At 43.4% G+C, this 23,838-nt stretch overlaps 1 protein-coding gene across 3 annotated transcripts in view; it reads left to right on the forward strand.

Moving 5' to 3' along the window:
* NFAT (nuclear factor of activated T cells 3) overlaps nucleotides 1-23,838 on the forward strand; it is an 86,835-nt gene that overhangs the window by 29,418 nt on the left and 33,579 nt on the right. For all 3 annotated transcript variants that reach the window (XM_084590256.1, XM_084590258.1, XM_084590259.1), the window contains 5 exons: nucleotides 8,256-8,426; nucleotides 10,961-11,151; nucleotides 15,470-15,669; nucleotides 16,255-16,389; nucleotides 21,043-21,116. In XM_084590256.1, the coding sequence (XP_084446382.1) occupies nucleotides 8,256-8,426; nucleotides 10,961-11,151; nucleotides 15,470-15,669; nucleotides 16,255-16,389; nucleotides 21,043-21,116 (771 nt within the window). The remainder of the gene's footprint in view (nucleotides 1-8,255; nucleotides 8,427-10,960; nucleotides 11,152-15,469; nucleotides 15,670-16,254; nucleotides 16,390-21,042; nucleotides 21,117-23,838) is intronic.

Here is a 23,838-nt window from a genome sequence, read left to right on the forward strand (position 1 = left end):
AAAGACCACTCTTACTGAAAACAGAGCTGTTATAAGGTAGTAAAGAAGAATAACAGAAATACAGGTATCGCCACCACAGCCAAACGGCCGAGGCTCGCAACTACAAATCACGTGACGCGCTAGGGATCCCGGAGGCTGACAAATGTGAATTACGTTGCATGTTTGAATGCGGTAGTACGTTTTTTCTCAAACATGATAACACGCTTTTATCGTACGTAAACGACGGCGAAAAGACAACGTAAACGTTGCAAGGCAAATACAAAAATATACTTGGAGGCGCCACAGGCGCCCACTTCAGTTTTGGTTATGTTTTGGCTCAGGCATTTCGTGCGCACTCGGATAGTTTGTTTGAACCTGCAGCGCCTGAATTACGAGCTTGGAGCAGCAGATGTGCCTTGACGGTTCCCATTTGAGCATTCGGAGGCACGAGCGAGCGAAATCCGGTACCGCCGACACGCTCCTTCGTTCACACTTCTGCGCCAACATATCGCCGCAGTTGCCGATTCGATTGCGACCTGACCGCTTGACTGCAGCTACGTACGCCACGAAAAGCATACATATGCTAAGTACTGAAGGAAAAACGCAGTATCATTCAATTGTTCACTAAATCATGGCACATCTGACCAACATATACTGCGTCAACAAGACCTTCAACGTGCTATTTGCAGGCGTCGTAAACAAAAGGGGCATATTTGCCGCTCATACCAAGGAGAGCGTCGATATATTACGCTCGTCGCCCGGCGAAAAAAAGGGCCTCGGTTAAAAAGTAAAAGCTAAAAATAACGAAGCACCAGAAATACATTACAAAAGTTTAAAAAAAAACGATTTGTAAAAAAAAAAAAAAAACCGCCTGAAGCGGTAAGACTCGAACTCGCTATTGCTTGCTCCGTAACGTTGCTTACTCCGTAACGTTGCTTGCTCCTAACCGCTCGGCTACGCCCCTTTTTTTTTTTTATTTATTTCCTGACCGAGGACGTACACAAAAAAGACACATGTGACATCGCAGGAAGCTTGGAAATATTTCTAGTATTTATGTCATGGCCCCATTTACAATAAAGTGTTTCTGCTGCCGGTCTAAAAATTGCAACTTCCTGATCATTGGCGCATGCTGCCTGCTCTCACGCCTTGCAACTAATGTTCTGGATGCCTATGCGCACTATATTGTGCACTGGATCCATTTTAACATGTGGAATTTCACAGCGCTGGCAAATGTAGCGGCGCCGGCACTTCGGTCATGTTCTGCCACCGTGGACGTAATTTTCGCTGAACACGGAGCTGTAGCACAAACCTTGAAGGAAAAAAGTGCGACGAAGCTTCAAAACTGACAAGCGCAGCATCGAGGACACTATTTTGCTGGTAACTAAATCTTATTTGTATGTAAACATGTCAGGAAGCGTTGCGATGACCGAGGGCTCGGTTTGTTTATACACAGTGCAAGAAGAAGCGCAAAAGCTTGAGAAACATGTAAAGTATTGTGCATTACAAGCGCTCTATGTTTTTTTTTTCTTCCTTTATGGGCCCATCGCTAGGTAAATTACTCTCTTCATCGTTTTATTTATTTCGGCTGAGGCCGTCATTGCGAGTACGCTGTTGCCATGTTGGCCCTTGAGGGATGCGACGCCGCGGGCCGCGCCGGCTCGCCAGCTATCACGGAGTCTCCGCTTACGTCATAGTGTGCGTCACTCAACTCCAACTACGTAGTCGGAGGGCACAGTTTGAATTCGACCGGCGGGAACAAGAAAATCTTATCGCAATATCTCAGCAATTATTCGATTTTTTGCTGCCGGATATGCGGCGACAGTGTCACCGAATGTAGTTTATTAGATTTTCATACCATCTTTGGCTGTCTTTAGTGTCCCTTTAACTGTTGGTAGAATTTTTCGCAAGATTTATGCGCTCCTGATATAAGAAGGACGGTTTCTTGAGCTAGTTGACAGTGTGTGCTGCCAAGGGGTAATGATTTTAGGTAAAGGCAAGAGGAAGACATCACATAACACTCAAAGCTGCCTTGCTTTGTGTGCCCTTTGCACTTGCCTCCATTCAGTAGTCCTCCACTTTTGCATCATAAAGAGTGAAATGTTAAAATTCGGCTGCCGTGTGCACTTTTTGTGCAATTAAGCAATTGGCATGGGAACAGGAAGAGACCTGCTGTACTCTAGACAGACCTAGCACTTGTGTTTGTAGCTTATAGGATGCTGTACGTACTGGCTAGGTCTCCCAACAGTCTTGTTGCAGCAGTCATTGCCTAGTGCACTTCTTGACGTCTCCACGCTTTTCGCAAAGTGGCCCATGAGAACTAACAAGGATGGGCTAGGCACACTGAGTTGAGTGAGCTCTTTAAGGGTCCCCGAAAAAGTTTTTTTTTAGACTAGAGCCCAGCAACAGTGTACAACCCAGAAATTAAACTGCTGCTATGCTGTATCAGTGTCTAGATCAGCTTTTAGTTTATAGCAGTGTTAGTCTTGTCACAACCAACCTCTCCTAGCTAACCAACAAAGCTGTTGTTTGCAGTCTGCAGTGGAGGAAAGCTGGTTCATTGTGAGTCTTAAGTGCATAGACTGCAGGAGTGGGCTGCACAGCCCTACAAGCATTTTGTTCTCTATCTGAAGTGTTGCCTTAGTTTAGTAATACACATTTATGTCGTTCCTTCATGCATCTTCTTAAATTTGCTCAAAACAGTAAATAAGGTAACATATTTAAAAAGACCTTCAGTTGCTGAGCTGTGTTTAAAAAATGGAAAAACTCTCAGTATTGCTCAGGTAATCCCACAATGGCAGGGTTTACGTAAAATGAATATAGTGGTGCTGCCTTAATTGACTGAGCGCCACAGTTTCTGAAAATTGGGGCAAACACTCACACAGAACTCTTAAACATGGCTTGAACGCTTCCAACAGTTCCATCTTCAGTTTATAATATATATTGCTTCAAAATATGGTTGCTAAATCATTTTAGTGCACCGTCTAAGGGTGCATTATAAGTAAGCTACCTTATCATAACTATCGTAGCTATCATAACTATCTTACGAGTACTTGTCCAACAGATATAGTGCCCATGCATATAAGTAAAGTGCTTCCCGGCAAAGGCAAATGCTGTCAGCATCGTTTAAAATGAGTTCTGTTAGGCTGAATTCTGAGATTACATCGGGAGCTTAGCTTAGTATGGATGGAGCCCGGTTCAGGGGAACCGTTCAACTTTACGCTCTGGGAAATATGTATTAAATTCTTGCTATGCCACAAACGCTTAAGGACTATAGACATGAAATTTTTGCATGCGTGGTTTCTTCTTTAAAATGATGCGTTAGACATTTACCATAAATGGATTGCAATGTGGTTTTCACCTACGGCCACTAAGTAATTTAGAGTTGATGCTGTTTCAGTTTCATTTTCGTGAAGCAAACAATGGCCGTGACATGTAGTTGGTGCACAGTATAGTTCTCGTGAAACATGAGAAAAACAGCAATACTATAACTGTCGTCATTCCAGCTCTAGAAGCAGTCTGGCGTAAGTATTGTAGTGAAATAACATGGGGGGGGGATGCATCAGCAGTTATATTACTGTTTTTCTTATGTTTCACATGACCTAAGCACCAACTACATGTCCTAATCATCGCTTGATTTATGAAACCATACCAAAACACCATCAAGGAAGAATTTCTGTTATAAATCGTTTAGCGGTGGTAGTCAAATATTAAGTGGTAATCCAGGCATTCTTAAGTCTAACAAATTATTTGAAAGAAGAAAACATACAACTGAAATTCAATGTCTGCAGTCCTTTAATTAATTACACTTATATGTGGAGGTGTTCTCCCTGCCTGTAATGGCAGTAAACTGGCAGTAAATTGCATATGGCTTTGCATATGACATGTCCAACAGATATGAACGCATGCTATTCATACAATGAGTTCCTTTGGATCATGTGGGTCGTAAGCACTGTGCAAAAAGTGGACAGATGTCTCGATATGTGACAGCAGAGAAGTTGCCGCAGAAAAAGCTGGATCCCTCTGCAGAACGGTTACCTTCAAGTGTTGTGTAAAATTTCTGAAATAATCTTTCTACCACAGTGTTTAATGAATCTTTCTGTGCCAACCCCTTTCATTTGAACTCCTCTCAACTACACTGTCCACCATCGTCATTGTTTTTGCTTCTCTCCTTCCTGGCTTTCTTTTTTTATTTTTTGGGTCCTTGTGTTAAGCTGAATGAATACCCGGTAAGCTGAACATGTGACACACGTGTAACATGATGCTCATCGTAAAGGGGAGTAGGGGGACATACTGTATAAGGCAGCATATAATAGTTTTTTTTTTTTTTTTAACTGTTTTCAGATCGACATTTTAAACCCTGCGAGAGATATGTCGGTGTGTTCTGTGCAGGTGGACAGTACAGCAAGGCGGACATTATGCACATGATACAGCTCACTAATTCTCAGTTAACAAAAACTAATTACAATTTTTTTATTTTTTTATTTTAGGGGCCAATGAAGTAAATGAAGGCCGTCAAAATAGAAGCGGAGTTCAGTTTTTAAATTGCCCATAAGGAAAATTAAAAAAATGCACTGAACTTTTTATTAACGACCTTCATTTTCTTTTTTATAATGTTGGCCTCCTGAAATCAAAAATAAAAATTTCATTTGTAAACTTTTGTTAATTGCTTAATTACTTAGCCCTATCATGTACATAATCCGTGCTTTGCTGTAAAATTCACCTACACAGACCACACTGGCATATCTCTCGTAAGGTTTAAAAGAACAACCTGTAAACAGTTGAAAAAATACACCCTGTGCATGCTAGACTACTTCCTTCGTGCATTTCTTTCAACCCATTCCATGTGGCAGATATTCACTTTCACTGCATGACATGGATTCTGACATAGAGGCAGTTCTGTTGGCCACAATTTTTAAATGGGGCTGTCGTGTGCATTATTTAACTCATTGTGAAGAAGAAAAAAAACAGTTATATGCCTGGCAATGTGTCCCCCCTTTTAATGTTCACGGCATGATGCTTTACTACTCTGTTGATGGAAGGAGCTGGTCGTGGGAAGGCTCGGCCGCAGCAAGCCTCTGCATCTCTAGTTGCCACACTTCCTGTGGGCTTCTGCAGGAAGGGCAAATGAAAGGTGCTAGCACAAGCATGTCAAAGCGAAGGAGCGTGCAGTGTGGGACAAACTCTAAGTGAATGCATCAAGTTGGATATTTTATGTGGACCTATGGCCATTTGTAACTGATGAAAAAAATGAAATAAAGGAAATACCAGTTGCAAGCAAAAAAAAATATATATATATCTGGGCGACAGGTTCGATTAAGATATGATGTAGTTGATGTCTGTGGTCTTGCAAGGTAAAGTTACTCATTTTATAAAGAAATTTTATGGACAAGTATTCTAAAGAAAATGTTGCCTGCAAAAAAAAAAAAAAAATTATAAATTAGACAGCGCCAGAATTATAGAAGCGTCAACTAAGAAAAGTGCCAATTGCTGCATCCTTCATATGATCCTCACACTCATTTTTACCGTGCTGTTCACGTGGACCTATGTCACGGCAATGCTCTTTTCTTTGGCTTTTGCTTGTTGCCTGGTGAGCCTCATTTCCTGGCTGCGTCGGTTTCACGCGCTCTCTGTATACTATGACACTGCCATCTCCGATAAAGCTTCTTGCCAATAGTAGCACGCTCGTGCATTGACGTCAGCTTCCGCTGATAACTTGTCCGGTTCTGCAAAAAGAGCTCAGCGAGGAGAGATTGCACGTGGCCGTCCCCATGCATATGTGTACATCCCCTCACACAATGAGCGCATGTAACATGCTTCTTGCATGACATGACGTTTTGGACCTTTGTGTTCTGCTGAATGTTCGGTAAGCTGAACATTCGGAGACATGTCACATGATGCTCATCGTGTGGGGGACATACTGTATGAGGCAGCATGTATTCCATGATTTTGTTTTGCTTTATTTTTTACTGGTTACAGATCATTATTTTAAACCCTGCGAGAGATATATCAGTGGGGTCTGTGCAGGTGGACTGTACAGCAAGATGGACATTAGATGATATAGCTCAGTATTTAAATTAACAAAAACTAATTTTTTTATTCTTTATTTTAGGGGTCAACATTACATTAACAAAATAAATGCGGCTATCAAAATAGAAGCAGAGTCCAGTTTTTAAATTTCAGATAATGAAAATTAAAAAAAAATGAAAAAATTGAAAATGAATTAAAATTGAAAATTGATAATGAAAATTTTAAACATTTTAAAAATTTTGATGGTGGTCTTCATTTTTTTATATTATATTGGCCTCCTGAAATCAAAAATAAAAAGTTCATTAGTTCAATTCTGTTAATTTCTTAATTATTTAGCCCTATCATGTACATAATGTGCACCTCGCTGTACAATCCACCTAAGCAGACCACACTGACATATCTCGCACAGTGTTTAAAACAACGACCTGTAAACAGTAAAAAAAAAAAAAAAAAAAAGAAAACACTGTACATCATGCTAGACTACTTCCTTCATGTATCCCTTTCAACCCTTTCCATGTGGTAGATATTCACTTTTACTGTGTGACACGGATTCTGACATGGAGGCAGTTCTGTTGGTCACAATTTTGGAATAAGGCTGTCGTGTGCATTTTTGAACTCGTTGTGAAGAAGAAAAAAAACAGTTATATGCCTGGCAATGTGTTCCCCCTTTTGATATCCATGGCATGGTGCTTTGCTGCTCTTTTGATGGAGGGAGCCAGTCGTGGGAACGCTCGGCCGCAGCAAGCGTTTGCGTGGTATTTGCATCTCAAGTTACCACACTTCCTGTGGGCTCCCGCAGGAAGGACAAACAAGAGGTGCTAGTGCACTCGCGTCAAAGTGAAGGAGCATGCAGGAAAGCTCTTAGGCGAGTGCTCCAAGTTAGATATTTTATGTGGCCTATGACCGTTTGTAACCGATAAATGAAAAAAAAGTCAGTTTCAAGCAAGAAAATAAAAATTATATCTGGGTGACAAGTTTGATTGAGATATGGTGTAATTGTTTATGGCCATGCGATATAAGCTACTCATTTTATAAAAAAAATTTTGGACAACCATGAAGTATCTTAAAAACTTTGCCTGCAAAAAATTCTTCTAAATTAGGCAGGGCCAGAGGTATGGAATTCACGGCGGAGGACTCGATGTCTTGCAGCTTTATACAGACGTTTCTGTCTGACAAAAAGTCCTTTACGTAGCCAGAGGTATGGAAAAGCCAACGAAAAAAGGTGCCACTTGCTGCATCCTTCATATGATCTTCGCGCTCATCTTTACCGTGCTGCTCACGTGGACCTATGTTGGCGACGCTCTGTTCTTTTGCTTCTGTTTGTTGCCTGGCGAGCGTCATTTCCTGGCTGTGTTGGTTTCACGTGGTGTATGTATACTATGACACCGCCATCTCCGATAAAGCTTCTTGCTGCCAATAGTAGCACACCGATGCATTGACGTCAGCTTCCGCTGACGACTTGTCCAGTTCTGCAAAAGGAGCTCAGCAAGGAGAGATTGCGCGTGGCCGTCTCCATGGCGTGTGCAGCCCCTGATACGATGAGTGCATGTGGCATGCTCGTTTTTGAAGAAGCTCCTGTCAAGCCCAGGAAGCCTTTTAGCTATCAATTTTATACTTCTAAGGGCAAGGTAGGTTTTCTGTGTTTTTATTTAGCTATAAATACTGGGGAGGTGTTTAAAAGGTTTTTTAGTTTTTAAAATAATGGAATCAGCTTTGCTTTCTCACATATTTTTGGTTGAAAGGTTTGTTGGTTTTTCTCCTTGTATTTCATATTGCAACAGTAAAAGGTAGCAGACAAAGCAAAATTTACTCATCACCCTGGATAAGGTGCCATAAAAATGCAGTACAAGGTTTGTTTCTCTCTAGCTTCATGATGTTGTTTGGCATTTGTAATGCCTCGATTAACTTTTCTCACTAACTTTTAACCCTGGCAAAATTGCATGTAGTGACAGCTGGCTTGCTTTACTCCCCAATATCTTTGTTCTAGTCAGAAGAATTGTGAAGCGAATAGATACAAGAAGCTTCTTTATTCACATATGGGCATTATGTTTTAAGATGTGACCTGTGTATCATTCTGTAAAAAAGGCCTGCTAATTGCAGGATGTGGCTTTTTGAGAAAAAATTGTGAACTGAATATTTTATTGAAATATTTAGTTCTACACTGTCAGAAGACAGTTGTAGCAAAGCTTCTGAATATACCTCATTGCTGAAGCAGAATGGAGCTACCAGTGTGATTGTGGTTTGTACAGGTTGCCAAGCGGCCCACACTGTACATGACCTTTCCAAGTCGGAGCCGTCGTGGGGATGTCGAGCTGAAAATCCTCTCCCAGCCTGAAGAGCAACACCGGGCCCGCTATTTAACGGAAGGCAGTCGTGGAGCTGTCAAAGATCGTACCGGCATGGGCTTCCCCACTGTCAAGGTTAGTGGGGCTCATATTTGTTGCCTGGCTGGGGCTATATTTACCTTTCATTATTGCAGTTTGTAGTAGTGGTACTGTGACCTTATAATCTCAACTCCATTTGCAAGAGCATCATTTCGGTGTGTTGAACATACTCCTAGACGTTGTTTGGTATTGGCGACATGGAGTTTTGTTTCGTCATTGGTAGTTCAGCAACAGTTGGCGCTATTGTATAACTCTGGTCAACTGCTGTGACAGAAGCCCTAATAATATTGCTACAAAGATGACGAAGCGGGCAGGGGCGCGGGGCGGAGCGCTCGCGCCATGCCCGCTAGCCATTAAAGCATATTTCATCGTCATGTCATCACGTCGTTCTGTTCCTGTTGTGTCGCCGTGTTCCATCGCTTGTCATGCCACCACGTAACATTTGGTGGAGGTGCGGTTCATCCCCATCCTCGCCTTGCACCGTCGAAGCCAACTGTACGCCGGGTCCATCTGTCGAAAGCCCGTGGAGATCGCCGCCCAGCTCTGCCCCAGCCCTTTTTGCTCAGACCCGACCAGCCGCTGTCCCCAGGCGACACAACAGAAACAATATTTTCAAAGTAGTAACATAGCACAGTTTACAGTGTGAGCCTATCTCAAATCATTACTCTCGGATTAGTAGAAAAAGATTAGGACTTTTTAAAGCTTAATTTGAATGCATCCTATCGCAGCGAATGTGCCTGTGTTGCGGCCTGGGGCTTAGCATGTCTGGCTCGGAATTGAAGGGTCCTGGAGGGTTCGATTCCCTTTTCCCAGCCATCGGAAATGGGCAGCCTGAGTTCGCAGCTCCTGCCGAATTGGCCACGTCAGGAGGTCGCATGACATCGTATAACCCTACGACAAACCGTTGCGCGCCGCCCATGTCAGCTGCCAGCTATCACCTGCGATTAGAACCACGGCCGTGATTTTTCGCTCACAACACTGACAATGCAGACACAGGATTTTCTGGAGAACGGGGCCTTCATCACTGTCATCTTAATACTGATAGATATTGAATCGCCTCTCATACTCTCGCAAAAATTTTTGATATCCAGAGAGATCGACCATTAAAAACTGCCTCTGTTTTGAACTCTTTCAGTGGACAATGTGAAGGGGAAAAAAAATATGGAGGAGTCACTTAGGCACTGCCTTTAAGGGGATGATGCAGTGACATTGTTAATGATTCTGTTTGCCAGCTCCGATTGCAGATCCTCTTTTGCGTACACACACTTTGCTGCTCGCTTAATCAGTAATCACTTAATTTGCACCTCTGTTATCCCACACATACTCATTAGCATACAGTCATGAGCTACCATGTTAAATGAAAGACTATCCAGCATAACCATAAAGCCCTGCTTTAACCAAGCCATATGTGTGTGTGTGTGTGTGTGTGTGTGTGTGTACCTGTTGTGTCTAGGGGCAGCATGTCTGACTTGGGATGCAAGGATTCTGGAAGACAGTATTCTGATCTCGCCCTCCCATCTCAAAGGTGAAACCCGAGTTGGCCGCACCTGCCACCTCTGAGATGTCATGTAGCCTCACAATGCCGCACAACGCGACAGCCTGCCAACTACCACCTGTCAGGGCCATGCTCATGATTTTTTTGCTCACTATGCCGACACCGGATTTTCTTGCGAATGGAACCTTTCACACGTTCGCATTAACAACAAAGATTATCAATTGGGACTGCACTGCTCTTACGAAAATGTCACCCAGCCAACCTGGTTTAGTTGGTTCTTTTTTTTTGTTTTGCTTGCTTGCTTGTCAAGGCTAACCAAGATCATTGCTGTTTTTGGCAATCCCCCTCTTACGGCTGACATCATGCGACAAACGTTGAACAGCACAATTTCACAAGAGACCGGTGCTGTTGGTCACCACAAGGACTGAGAATGGGGAATTTTTTAAAATAATTTTTGGTTATGAATGCACTTCTGAGGACCTCCACTACGCATGCACGCTGAATTGCATTTTACTCTATGTAATGCACACATTGGATAGCCATTTTCAAAGCCACATTTTAATTGGTCATATAAAAGATAGGTTCTTTGAACCACTGCGGTGTGTCACAATGGCACAGACCATTGCGTGCACAGTTGCCATGCCACCTCTAGCTACATGCAGTATGAGGAAGTCTGCCGCCCGCCATCGGAGCGGGCATACTTGTGTTGTGTTGGGGGGTTTGATATATCCATTTATTTGGCCCATTTACTTTAAGGGGAAAAGTGAATAACATTTCTTTCATATTTTCTTCTTTTTTTTTTTTTTATCATCCTGCTGTTGATATTCTACTGCATATTCAACTGCCTCTTGCACTTGAAGAGAAATTTGTCCTGGCCTTAGGCTAGTGCAGGTTTTTCGTCGCAATGAAAACTGGCTTTCCATAAGCCAAGCAAATTTTCACAATAATTATCCAACTGAGCTATGGTGGAAAGCAAACTTGTCGCTTTGTGAAATTTTATTTGTGGACTTCGAGGATTGCTGAAGAACTGGTGTGAGTAACTAAAATGAGCGTTCTGTTGCGCTTGCTGTTGCAGCTGTCTGGGCTACAGGAGCAAGTGAAGCTTCAGGTGTTCATAGGTACAGACCAAGGCAAAGTACAGCCACACATGTTCTACCAGGCTAGTAGAGTGTGCGGCAAGAACTCCACACCCTGTCAAGAACGCCGTCTTGATGGTACAACAGTCCTTGAGATAGATATGTTGCCATCTAAGGACATGACTGTCAGGTGAGTTCAGTTTTTTTCTGTACCATGCACCGTAAGACCTATTTATGGCCCATCTTAAACGCCCATGTAATGGGAAATGTCAGTGACAACTCTTTCGTTACCGCGAGAAAATGGCCGTTTTTTATAGGTCTCGGAAGATAATTTTTGGCAGTACAAATAACGTTGCAGCACATGTTGCAGCATACAGAATTGCAAATGGAACGGAAATGGTCTTTCCAAAAAAAAAAAAATATTACGAAGCAAAAACAATTGGTAGGGAACACTAAAAAATTTTGAAAATTACCATTTTTGTGGTGCATTGAGAAAAGATAGAAAAGGCACGATATCTACAGACTTATATTAACAAGGAAAATTTAGAGCAAACATTTTGAAGATCCATGCCCAGAAACATTGTGTAAAAAATAAATTATGTGTACAACGCCGCTCTTCAGCTCCATAAAAAAAAAGCTACAAGTGGAAACAGTCTCATTTCACGCGCCATGTGGTGAAGCAGTTGCTGGTTTTTGTGAGGCACAAAACAAAAACTGCTGCAAAATGACTGTTGGGGCTGGGTATACATGTTGGACATGTGGCAGACCTTCAGGAATGCGTTTTCGATGAATTAAATCACCCACATTCGGAGTCAAAGCTCACTAGTGAATAGTAGGCGCCATTTTCGAGTAATTATCACCACTCATTACCGTCAGATAACAAAGTCGCCTCCCCTCCTTCCTCGCTGCCATTATTGACACCAGTCTTCAAAACAACCATTGTCAATACTTTTTAATGTACGATTGTTAATATTGTATAATGTTTTCAATTCCCCGTTCTTGTTTTTTTTTTAATGTGTGTTTTAACCCACTTCTCTCTGTAATGCCTTGGCGAGAGTAAATAAATAAATAGGGTTCAATATTTGACTTCCTGGAAGTCTTTTGGTCGAAAAAATTTGATGTTATGCTGCATTACCACGAGTGGCAGGTTCTTATTTAAGCGCGTCCACCGCAACAATACATGCACATTAATTTTCAGAAAGGTCCATCAGAAGTCAGAACGTCGTCAGAGCGAGAAAATTTAAACTGGTTCTATAAGTGCAGTGCCTAAACTAACCACTGGCTGGGCTAAGTGCACGAGAAACGATTCCAACATGTTGAAATTGGCAATTTAAAGCATCGATCACCGCTGATCGATTTGAATAGGCATGTTAATGTAACCCCCAGGTGCTCCAAACTACTGGAGCCCTACACTATGACATCCCTCATAGCTTATATCTCTTTAGGTCATTAAATCTCGTACCGTACCATACCGTAAGTAGTCGCAAGATTTCACCCATGCGTATGACTAAATTGTGGGCACTTTGCAGTCATTTTTTTCTTTCCCCTGTAAGGCAGCAGCATCAAACGACAAGGACTTCTGGAGGAAGGTGCTCAAACACCTTCCTCCACAAAATATTGGGAGGATAAACTCTGACATATCCAGACAGAGAAACTTGGACTGTAGACCACGTTGCCACTTCATTGTTTTTTTAATTGCATTATTGAAGAGCTGTACTGCTATGGACACAGTTAACGAAGACAGATGAGAAAGATTAAATATGTAACGATTGTCTTTCTTCATTAACTCTCTCGGGCTTTTCCTTAATTTTAAGCAGCGCTGGTTTTTTTTTTCCGACAGCGTGTTCCATCTGCCCCATTCACAAGCACTTTTGATTTGCTGCTCATGGGGCTGTTACATACTTGAAGCAATAATGCAGCCATCACCTAGTAATGAGATTTATGCTGCATAGTGATGAACATGTTGTATTGTTTGGCAGTAAAGTGTGCTATTCACTGCACCAGTACATGTATGCAGCCGAGATCATTTGACTTTGTTGCATGATGTTGGCAGTAGTGTCTGGAAACAAGCTGCACTGAAGGAATTTATCTGTGAGGGAATGCAGTGCCACAGAAAGTATTAAATCTGTGATTTTTTGCTAAATTATGTGAATCTAAGAGCCTTATATATGACTGATTTCAAAAGGAAACCAAGACTAACTCCATAATTCAATATGCAAGCAAATGCTTCTCACGAGCAGTATATTCCGGTAAGGCTGAAGTCAGTTCTTGCTACAGTAGAAGCTCATTAATTCAAAATTTCAAGAGACTGGAAAAAATGTTTTAATTATTCGAAGTTCAAGTTATTCAAGTTCAAAAAAAAATTACAGGAACTGCTTTAATCTCGGTAAATTTATTTGGTTAGAGGTTGATCGCCTGCATTTTAAATGAGACTGGTGTGACAGTTACTAAATTGCTTCAAAAATTTGAAGGGCCTCTGCGCGATTCTTCATGGTGCGAAACAGCAGCTGTGAAGCACCCTCACAAGTGGCTGCGGCATGTGTGAATAGGGTTCACTCCACAAAGAATAATGGCACGTGACACGTGCACACTTTCGGTGCAATAGACGACTGGAAGAAACATACAGACGGAAGCGAGTGGGACATGCAGTAGCACTAGTCAGCCTCTGAACCGGTGCAGTGCTGTGCTCGGTTGATTGGCTCATGCTTAACCGAAAGCCACCGTTACCTCAGAAGTTTGCTAAGCTCTAAAGAGTGAAGTGGAAACTATATGGTTTCAATATTCTTGGGTATAGGATTTTCCATCACGCCTGCCATTGTGCACACATCATAAGTGTGCAGGCGACTTTGCGCCATGCAGTTCAGGTTTCATTCAGGTTATTTCAACAAACTCTTGCCGCACTGGTCATACCTGGACACAGCCTTACATCAGGAGCCGGTCGGAATTAACCAGAACGAGACCCATAGTACCTGAATTAGCGAGTACCTAATGCTGTAGACTTGCATGGACATTTTCCAGAAATGCGGCAGCAGATTGATTTATCTATCTGAATTAAGAGGGGTTATACAGTAGAACCTCGATGATACGAATCTCACGGGGTCGCGAGAAAATTCGTATCATCAAAACGAAAAAAAAGTAAGTATGCAGAAGCATGGGAAGGTAGTTGCGCAGATCTGTTTACGTCTGAGGAGGTTTATTACAGTCGCGCGGTCATAGCTCTTCACTGCGGCACTCGTATCGCGTCAGGCAATTGCGACTTCGGTATCATGTGAGCTGAGTGCCTCCACGGACTTCTCGCGGCGCGTACAGCACGACAGGAGATGGTGGCATGCCAGCCGCACGGTGTCGCACACTGTTCGAGATGCGTGCAGCGCGATTAGCGGTTGCGAAGTCTACAATGGTGCGGCTCGTGGGCATCTGCCGCTTGTGCCGCCTACTAGTACTCACAGCCGCGCGCCACTGCAAACTTTTTGCGGTGTGGAAAACGATACCGATGTCAGCAATGTGCACTCCGCCTGCCTCCGCGCACTTCTCGTGGCTCGTACAGCATAACAGATGATGGCGACATGCGGGCCGCGCGGTGCCGCAAAATGCTTGCAGATAGTGATCGCGTAGACAATGATGTGCTGTTTGTGGGCCACGTGCCGCTGAAAGCTTTTCGCGGTGTGAGCCCAACAGACAATCACGATGTCGGGAAGGTACAGACCATGTGTCACCGCAAACTGCCTGTGATGCATACATACAGCGCGGCTGGCGATTGCGAGGTCAACGATGTGCGAGCAGTCCGTAGTGCTCAAGGTTGCAATCACAGTTCGCGCATTCCTGTCATCCGTAGTGGTGCGGAAGAGTGTTCGGAACATCGAAATTTTGCGCATTGCACTCAATGAACTCCGGCCGCGGGGAATTTCGCGAATTCGTATCCCGAAATTCATATCAACCAGATTCCTATCACCTATATTTTACTGTATTAAGTTTTTCTGTGTCATGCAACCCCTCCCCCCCCCCCCCCCCCTCTTTTTTTTTTGTTCCTTGTTGTGTTTCATTTGGGAAATGGTCAAAGTAGTTTTTGTTGTGTCTGATTGCATGGCACATAAGCACAGGCGGTCATACACAAAATATGGTTTGAAAAAGGTTGTTAAGGTAATCAGAACTTCATTGTGGCAAACCCAAGAGCAGTGAAAAGACAGCTACAAGCGATAGTTCCTACATCTTTTCTCTATTAGCCTTGATTTCTCTGAGCCAGTGTAGTAAAGTGGAGAAACCTTTATTTTGAGTTAGGTCTAGTGCTTGCTTGAGAGTTGTGTTGACTGCATTTCTTGCACACACTAGCTGTCTTATGTGGCCAGCCAAGTGAACTGAGCACAGTTGCTCAAGCTGCACTACACCTGCAAACATGTGTGTTTTAAAATGGGGCTTTTATTCTGTCATCATGACTGCACAGTGGTGCAAGCACTCTTGAATTTCTTCACAAATGGATTTAATTCTGTTCATGCTTGCTTTATTCGCAGTTGTGACTGTGTAGGAATCCTAAAGGAGCGCAACGTTGATGTGGAGAAGCGCTTGGTTCGTTATGGAGGCACACGCAACAAAAAACGCAGCACGAAATGCCGCCTGGTGTTTCGGGTTGTGCTTCCCGCACAGCAGGATCAGGACAGTGGAGGCCTTCCATCGGAGATTTTGCAGGTTGCTTCAGCTCCCATTCTGTGCAGTGAGTATTATGTTTATTTTTCTTCACATTTAGTTTAATGGGATGGCTTTGAGTGATGTGGTACATGATTAGGGTAGCTGATTGGGCAAGTTTGTTGTTCATGATGAAGTCCTTAGTGCCCAAAGGAGGCACTGTAGTGGTGTCTCCTCCATGCTGTTCATGTTTTCGAGTGCTGCAGTCCTCATCGGTGACTGATTGTTTATATCATATTGCTGCTCTTGAAACACAGGTCTGGTCACTAATCTTTCCTGTGTGCTTGAAAAATAGTCACCTTACTTTAGCAACCTTTTTTTACATTGCAAGATGCACAAGCAGGAATTCTTGGTTAAATATGAGGCTGTTGGTGTGTATGAGAGGCCTACGGCTGTTTACTTTTTTTTTTAAAGCATGTTCTTGTTTGGCAATTACTGACCCTGTGCGCATCTTTTATCACTTTGCTTTGAGTGAGTGTTGTTTAACTGAAGAAAAAAGCGGAGCAAAAGGCACGTTGACTAAGTTGGAAGAAAAAAAAGACAATGATTCTTGATTGAGTGCCTTATTTTTTTGTCTTGTTTTCATGCTTTGCTATATCCTTTGATTTTTCAGCTCAACCTCCTGGCATCCCAGAAATATCTAAAAAGTCCTTGTCTGAGTGCTCTGTCAAAGGAGATGTTGAATTATTCATTATTGGCAAAAATTTTCTCAAGGATACAAAGGTGCTGTTCAAGGAACCTGCTTCTGGTAAGTAGAAACTCACATAATTATGCTTGTAGTGACTTTCTTTAAGATGATTATGATGGGATTCTGAGAATGTATTTCTTATTAGAGTTCCCCAAAACTAGTGGCAGATATATATGGAAAGCCCCGTCCCCCTTCTGTTTTTTCTATGTGAAAATCCAAACGCCTCTTTTATTTTCCACCATTAAGAAATGGCCTTTCAACAAGAGTAGTGCATTTACATATTTCACTGTGCTGGCATTGATCTAGTTTTCTATTCTCATGCACTTTCTTATGTGGAAATGTTTTATGTATAGGCAAAGGGCAAATGTCTCTGCAAAGCCGACAGTGCAGCACACCCGCAGTAGGAAAAACATGCTCAGTGTGCTAAGATTGTGATTTTTAGGCAATAATCTTTCTGTAGTCAGCTGCATAAGCACATGCAATATTTCAGTAGAAGCTCTGACAGCATTCCAGGCAGGTTGCTTGAAGTGCACTGACGTAGTAATTTGATTGGAAATCTCGCATCGAAACATCCTCATGTCATATGAGAATATGGTGCTGGCTTTTTGTTTGGGGTATGAAAGTAAGAAAAAGGACCCACACGAATTGCTTATGCTTGACTCTACTGTAAAAGTGACACCCTGATCTCTCACTTGGATTGCTATATTAGCACAAACTTTCCTAAAAGAAAAACATGCCTTCGAACTAGTTTGTTTTCAGCTCAAAACTCCCATAGCTGTATTGAACTCTTCCATGTGAAAATATGTTCTGGCAAAATTGCTGGAATCAACTGGGAACTGCGCCTTTAAACCAGTTTGACTCATTGTGAATTTCCTCCTGAGCCGGATACTAATTATGATTACTGTTTACTTCCTTTGTTCACCATTTCTTTATATCCTTGAAGCACTAATTGGGTATAGTATGATTTTCTGCCAATAGAAACAACCCTATACTCGGGGACAACTTTCTGTGGCAATGTGGTGGAAGCTACGGAGCCGAAACGCACCAGCTCTCTCCGCACAAGAATATAATACCTGCAGAAATTTCGCGAGTGATGCTCTGGAACGGTATAAAATTACGGAAATATTAACCTTATTATTTTATCAGGCTTATACTACAGTACTAGCAAGTACAGCGGGAGTTAATATGCAGCGTTCATGTCGATGGCTGCACGGCTTGTCCACAATCTCGCAAAGCGCAAGCAGCGTACGCGGGGCCGGGTGGGATGAGTCTGCTGCTTTGCTCCGGTCATTTCTGTGCGCGTTCGTAACGCGTGTCTGTTTTTGACAGGCGTGCGTTCGTAACGATTGAGCGTCTGTTTTTCTGTTTTTGACAGCGTACATCGGGCGCGGTGCCGAGACCGCAGCCGAGGTCAGATACTCGGAACTACATGGCAGAGTAACACGGTTAGGAAAGCCGCGTCCCCGCAGCCTTGGCTCCATTGCCACAGAAAGTTGTCCCTGAGTATAGGTCTTACTTAGCTGGTTGATGACTGAAGGGCTTAGAAACTGCTGCACAAAAGGGACGAAGACTGTGTAGAAAATGCTAATGACACACACAAACAGTTTCATTACTGTTATTAGAAAGGTTTGGCTCTGCTGTTTGATAAATACAGTAACTACAGACACATGGCAGATGCGGCTAGACTAGGCAGGCATGGCAACGATAGCAACAGAAATGCGTTACCATTTTGGCTGTACAGTTGAACCTGGATGTAACGAATCTTTATGTAACAAATTCCTGAATTTAATGAAGTTTTTAAATTCCCCAATGCCGCACCCATTGAAGTCAATGTATTTTCGACCTCAATGTAACGAAGGCGTTGCGGCGGTCAACCTTGATGTAACGAGCTCTCGAAGCTGATCAGTCATTATTTTTTTAGCTTTTACTGAAAGTTTGGCCAAAGAAACGCATTAATTTAGTGAATATTAAAACTCTAAGAAGCCAGCAGCTACGTGAACGCCTGTAATCACAGAAATCAAGCAAAATTGGCGATGATGATGATAGTATTACCTTCTAGCGCGCTCCGTAGCTAACGCAGCAGCCTCCTCAGGCGTTGGTAGTGTGCAACACCAGGTGGCATTAGTTGCTGCAGTTGATTTCTTTGTAGGTACTGTACATGCGTGTACTGCATGCAATTTTTGCGCACGTTGTGCATTTGCCATCTTGTCTGTTGTTCTGCGTCTCGTGTGTCTGCGGATTTGCGGTGTTGGTTCGCCCGACGTGTTTCAGAAGTGCTAGGTCAGCCTTTCTGCCTGTATTCGTGGGGCTCCGCTTGTATCTGCGGCGTCAGTTCGTTGTGATGAGTTCAACGGCCAGGAAACGAAAAGTTTTGTCATTTCAAGACAAACTTGCCATTTTAAATGTGGTCTTCGCGGGCGAGAAGAAGAAGGACGTCGCCACTCGTTTCAACATCCCAGCGAGCACCCTGTCAACAATTTTGAGTGCGGAAGAGAAGATTAGGAGTGCATTGATGTCAGGAATAAAGGCTAAGAAAAGATTGAAACTGTCAACCTATGATGATGTGGACAAGGCAGTGTCCACGTGGTTTTTGGACATGCGAGCCAGGAATGTGCCCATAAGTGGAGCGATATTACAACAGAAGGCGAAGGATTTTGCGTGCATCTTGGTCCATGATGACTTCAAGGCAGGCAACGGGTGGCTACAAGGTTTCAAGAGCCGACACAATGTCACCGGGAAAGTTATCTGCGGCGAATCTGCCTCTGCAGACAGCGATGCTGCTGCTTCGTGGGTGGCTGATACGCTTCCTGGAATACTGAGTTGCTTCGAAGTGGCTGAAATCTATAATGTCGACGAGACGGCTCTCTTTTATCAGATGCTTCCGGGCCGCATGCTAGCACTTAAAGAAGATGACTGCCGTGGCGGGAAGCAGAGCAAACTCCACGTAAAAGTTCTACTGTGCACCAACCTCGACGGCACTGACAAGCGAGTCCCGCTAGTTGTGGGAAAAAGTGCCCATCCCAGGTGCTTTAAGGGGACGGAGCGTATGCCTGTGAAATACACGGCGGACACTAAAGCGTGGATGACTCGGGCAATATTTTCTGAATAGCTGAAAGACTTCAACCAGGATGTCAAGCAGCAACGCCGTCAAGTTTTCCTACTTCTGGACAATTGCGCTGCGCACCATGTTGAAGGCCTGCAGCTGTCTCACATCGAACTGCACTACTTCCTGGCTAATTGCACATCACTAATACAGCCGCTGGACAAAGGAATAATCAACAGTTTTAAATGCTGCTACCGGTGGCGACTGATACAGAAGCTTCTTCTGAACATCCGTCTGGAACGGGAGCTGAAGCTCGATATTTAGTATCAGTCAGTTGAAATGCTTGCTGCCTCCTGGCAAGAAGTCTGGGCAGAAGTTATTAAGAAGTGTTTTATGAAGGCAGGGATTACAAAAAAGGCACAGGCTGGTGCTGACAACGAGGAGGAAGAGACTTCAGCTTCATCCGATGTGGCTGAAGCATGGGATGAGCTACGCAGTAAAGGTGGTGTCCCCGACGACGTCGACTTGGGCGACTTTTTGTTTGCCGACAATGCCGCCGTAGCTATGGAAGAAATGAATGACGAGGCACTTGCCGAAAGCGTGCAAAATCCCGATGTCTGTGATGATGGTTCCTGTGAGCCAGATCCGTGTGGCGTGCCCACCGCGAAGGAGGTGATGAATGCAATCGATGTATTGCACCGTTTCATCAGCTCGCGCGACGACGAAGGAGCATTACATGATTTAGCTTCATTGGAGCACCGTGTTGTGCTCGCGCGGAAACAAGCAGAAGATTACGGCTTTTTTTACTGTAAAATAAATGCCTGAAGGGTGAGTTCACCTTCACTGATATCTGAAGCCTTTCAGTTTCATTTCTGCATCATTCGTGTGAGCCTTCATACAAAACCTGCATGTAACGAAATCCTGCATGTAACGAAAAATTGCAAACTTTTGTCAACTTCGTTATATCCAGGTTCAACTGTATTCTCTAAAAGCAAGTAGCACTGCCAGCCCTCAGAGTATGAGGGTTCGTTGTGACAAAGTGCATCGGCGCATTAGTCTTGTTTGGGGTATGCATTTGCTGCAAGAAAGCTTGTGCCCTTACTAATTTTCTGTTAAAAACACAAAAAAACAAAAAACAGAGAAATATTTTCCAACCCAAATTAAACAATGCAATGCTGTCAAAATAATTACCCACACTTTCTGTTTCACGCTGTGCTACCCAGCCTACTACAGTGGCTACACCTGAGCGATCCTGCAGTGCTCTCACCACTTCTGGCTGGGTGACGCTGGCCATTAGGCGATCGTGCAACTCCTAGAGTTTTTCTTTCTTCAGCAGAGTCAAGGGATGGCTGGTGGTCACTGCAAAAGTTCGTCTTAAAAAAGCACACACAGAACAATTTGTCTTGGGTGGGTCTTGAGTCCTATGAGAAACAAGCCAAATGATGTCATATTGTTCACCTTATATGTGGATTAATCTTAACCAAGTTCTGTGTACCTTAACAAGACTCTTAGTGTTCATTTGTCATTCATTGTACTTGTGTTTACATATATCTATGCATGGGTGGTGGAGGTTTCTATTCTTTAGGAGCATTGGCTTTGATATACCCGTGTAAAAATGCATCATAAATTCAATTTGAAATCACTGAATCATGACTGTTTTCTGTTTGCAGACAACTTAGGAGATTGTGAGCCAAGCTATGTATGGGAAAAATGTGTCATTCCAGAAAAAGAATATTTGCAACCGGTAAGTTGAACAAAATACTTTTCCAGATACTGGCCTCTCTTGTAAGGTATTCATCTGCTGTAACAAGTGTAGATGTCTTTGAAAAAGCAGAATTAATAGTGTTCTCATAACTACCGTTTGTTTGTACAGTAAAAGCTCATTAATTCGAATTTCACGGGACTGGGAAAACAGTTCAGATTATCCGATGTTCGAATTATCGAATGGCCTCGAAAAAACTGACAAGAACTATTTGCATTATGGTAAATGTACCGTATTTAGTCGTGTAATGAACCCTCTCCCATAATGAACCCACCAAGTTCCGATATGTGCCTAAGAATTAAAAAAAAAAGAAGGCGTCAGTTGTTAGCGCGTCCCTCCGTTTCATGCTGTCAGGGTGCACATTTCTTGGCAGTGTGCCAAGATGCTACGCAGCTATAACTGTGCGTTTACCCTTTGACATTAGCTCTAGCAATGGGGGGAAGCGAACTTGTCATAGTGCCAGCGCTTGTAGGGTTGTGCAAGCCTCATTTTCAGTATGTTCGCTTTATCATGACATGATTGGGGTGGGTGCCCTCTGCTGCTACTCAAAGCATTCCAGTGCGCGATTGCAGCAAACGTTTTTTTGAAACGAACAATGCTAAAAGCCAGCGTCATGATCGTGGCTGATCACGTGCTTTTGTTGAGGATTGATGGGGGGAAAAATGGATGACTGTCTCAAAAAAAAAAAAAAAAAAGTAACCCGTAGTGCCCGTCCGAAATCATAGCCTTTCATGGGTGTTGGCTGGGAGCGCGGTGGCAGCACTTATCCGTGTTTTCAAATTAACAAGACTAGAATTAACGAGTGTTTAGTTGCGAGTTTCGGAGGTTGCGCGGAAGAGATAGCAGGCAGCCGCGGCCACCGTCCCCTCCCTCCAACGCCGCCGGCCGCCGCGCCGGTCATGGCGCCATTTAGGCCCACTCTGCCATGGTTTTGCCTGGTTCCATCTTCAATCTCCGTTTTGGATGTGCGCAGCCTCTAACTATTCCGCTCTTTCGCGGAGGGTTTTTCCTTTTCTTTTTTGCCACGTGATGTGCACCAAGCCGCCCAGACGCGGCTATTTATTTATTTATGCATAATCCCACAGCGCCGTTAGGCATTACAGTAGGGGGGGGGGGATATATCCAAGCAAAATAAAATCGTACATGCAGCACAGTTCCTCTTGACAATACATGACAATAGTGCACACTTTTCACCTCAATATTGTGTCGCACAGGACAGCTAAGCTTTAAGGCACTGCTTTAAAATAAATGACAAGAAAGGGGACTACAAACCAAATAAAACCTTTAGCGTTCAGCACTAAAAAGAAATCGTCATTACATAAAATAGAAGCCACAGAAACTGGCAAATTATTCCACTCCTCCACCGTTCTGGGAAAGAAAGAATGTTTAAAGGGACACTAAAGACATCCAAAGATGCTATGAAAATCTAATAAACTACATTTGGTGACACTGTCGCCGCATATCTGGTAGCAAAAAATCGAATAATTGCTGAGATATTGCGATAAGAAGTTGAGGTTTTTTCTTGTTCCCGCCGGTCGAATTCAAACTGTTCCCTCCGACTACGTAGTCGGAGTTGAGTGACGCACACTATGACGTAAGCGGAGACTCCATGATAGCTAGTGAGCCGGCACGGCCCGCGGCGTCGCATCCCTCAAGGGCCAACATGGCAGCAGCGTACTCGCAATGACGGCCACAGCCGAAATTAATAAAACGATGAAGAGAGTAATTTACCCAGCGATGGGCCCATAAAGGAAGAAAAAAAAAAACATAGAGCGCTTGTAATGCATAATACTTTACACAATACTTTACATGTTTCTCAAGCTTTTGCGTCCTTCTTGCACTGTGTATAAACAAACCGAGCCCTCAGTTATCGCAACACTTCCCGACATGTTTACATACAAATAAAATTTAGTTACCAGCAAAATAGTGTCCTCGCTGCTGTGCTTGTCAGTTTCGAAGCTTCGTCGCACTTTTTTCCTTCAAGGTTTGTGCTACAGCTCCGTGTTCAGCGAAAATTACGTCCACGGTAGCAGAGCATGACCGAAGAGCCAGCGCCACTAAATTTGCCAGCGCTGTGAAATTCCACATGTTAAAATGGATCCAGTGCACAATATAGTGCGCATAGGCATCCAGAAAATCAGTTGCAAGTCGTGAGAGCAGGCTGCATGTTCCAATGAGCAAGAAGTTGTAATTTTTAGACCGGCAGCAGAAACATTTTATTATAAATGGGGCCATGATGTAAGTGCAGAAATATTTCTCGAATTCCTGTGGCGCGGCGTAGCCGAGCGGTTAGCGCCGAACGTTACGGAGCAAGCAGTGGTGAGTTCAGATCTTACCGCTAATGGCATTTTTTATTTTTTTCTACAAATTGAATTTATTTTTTACCTTTTGTAATGTATTTCTGGTGCTTCATTATTTTTAGTTTTTACTTTTTACCCGAGGCCCTTTTTTTCGCCGGGCAACGAGCGCAATATATCGATGCTCTCCTTGGCATGAGCGGCAAGTATGCCCCTTTTGTTTACGATGCCTGCAAATAGCACGTTAAAGGTCTTGTTGATGCAGTATGTTGTCCAGATGTGCCATGATTTAGTGAGCAATTGAATGATAATGCGTTTTTCCTTCGGTACTTAGCATATGTATGCTTTTCGTGGTGTACGTAGCTGCAGTCGAGCAAGCGGTCAGGTCGCAGTCGAAGCGGCGACGG

The sequence above is a fragment of the Amblyomma maculatum genome, chromosome 1, assembly GCF_055883805.1.
Source record: "Amblyomma maculatum isolate TAMU_Amacu chromosome 1, ASM5588380v1, whole genome shotgun sequence".
Taxonomy (NCBI): Eukaryota; Metazoa; Arthropoda; class Arachnida; order Ixodida; family Ixodidae; genus Amblyomma; species Amblyomma maculatum.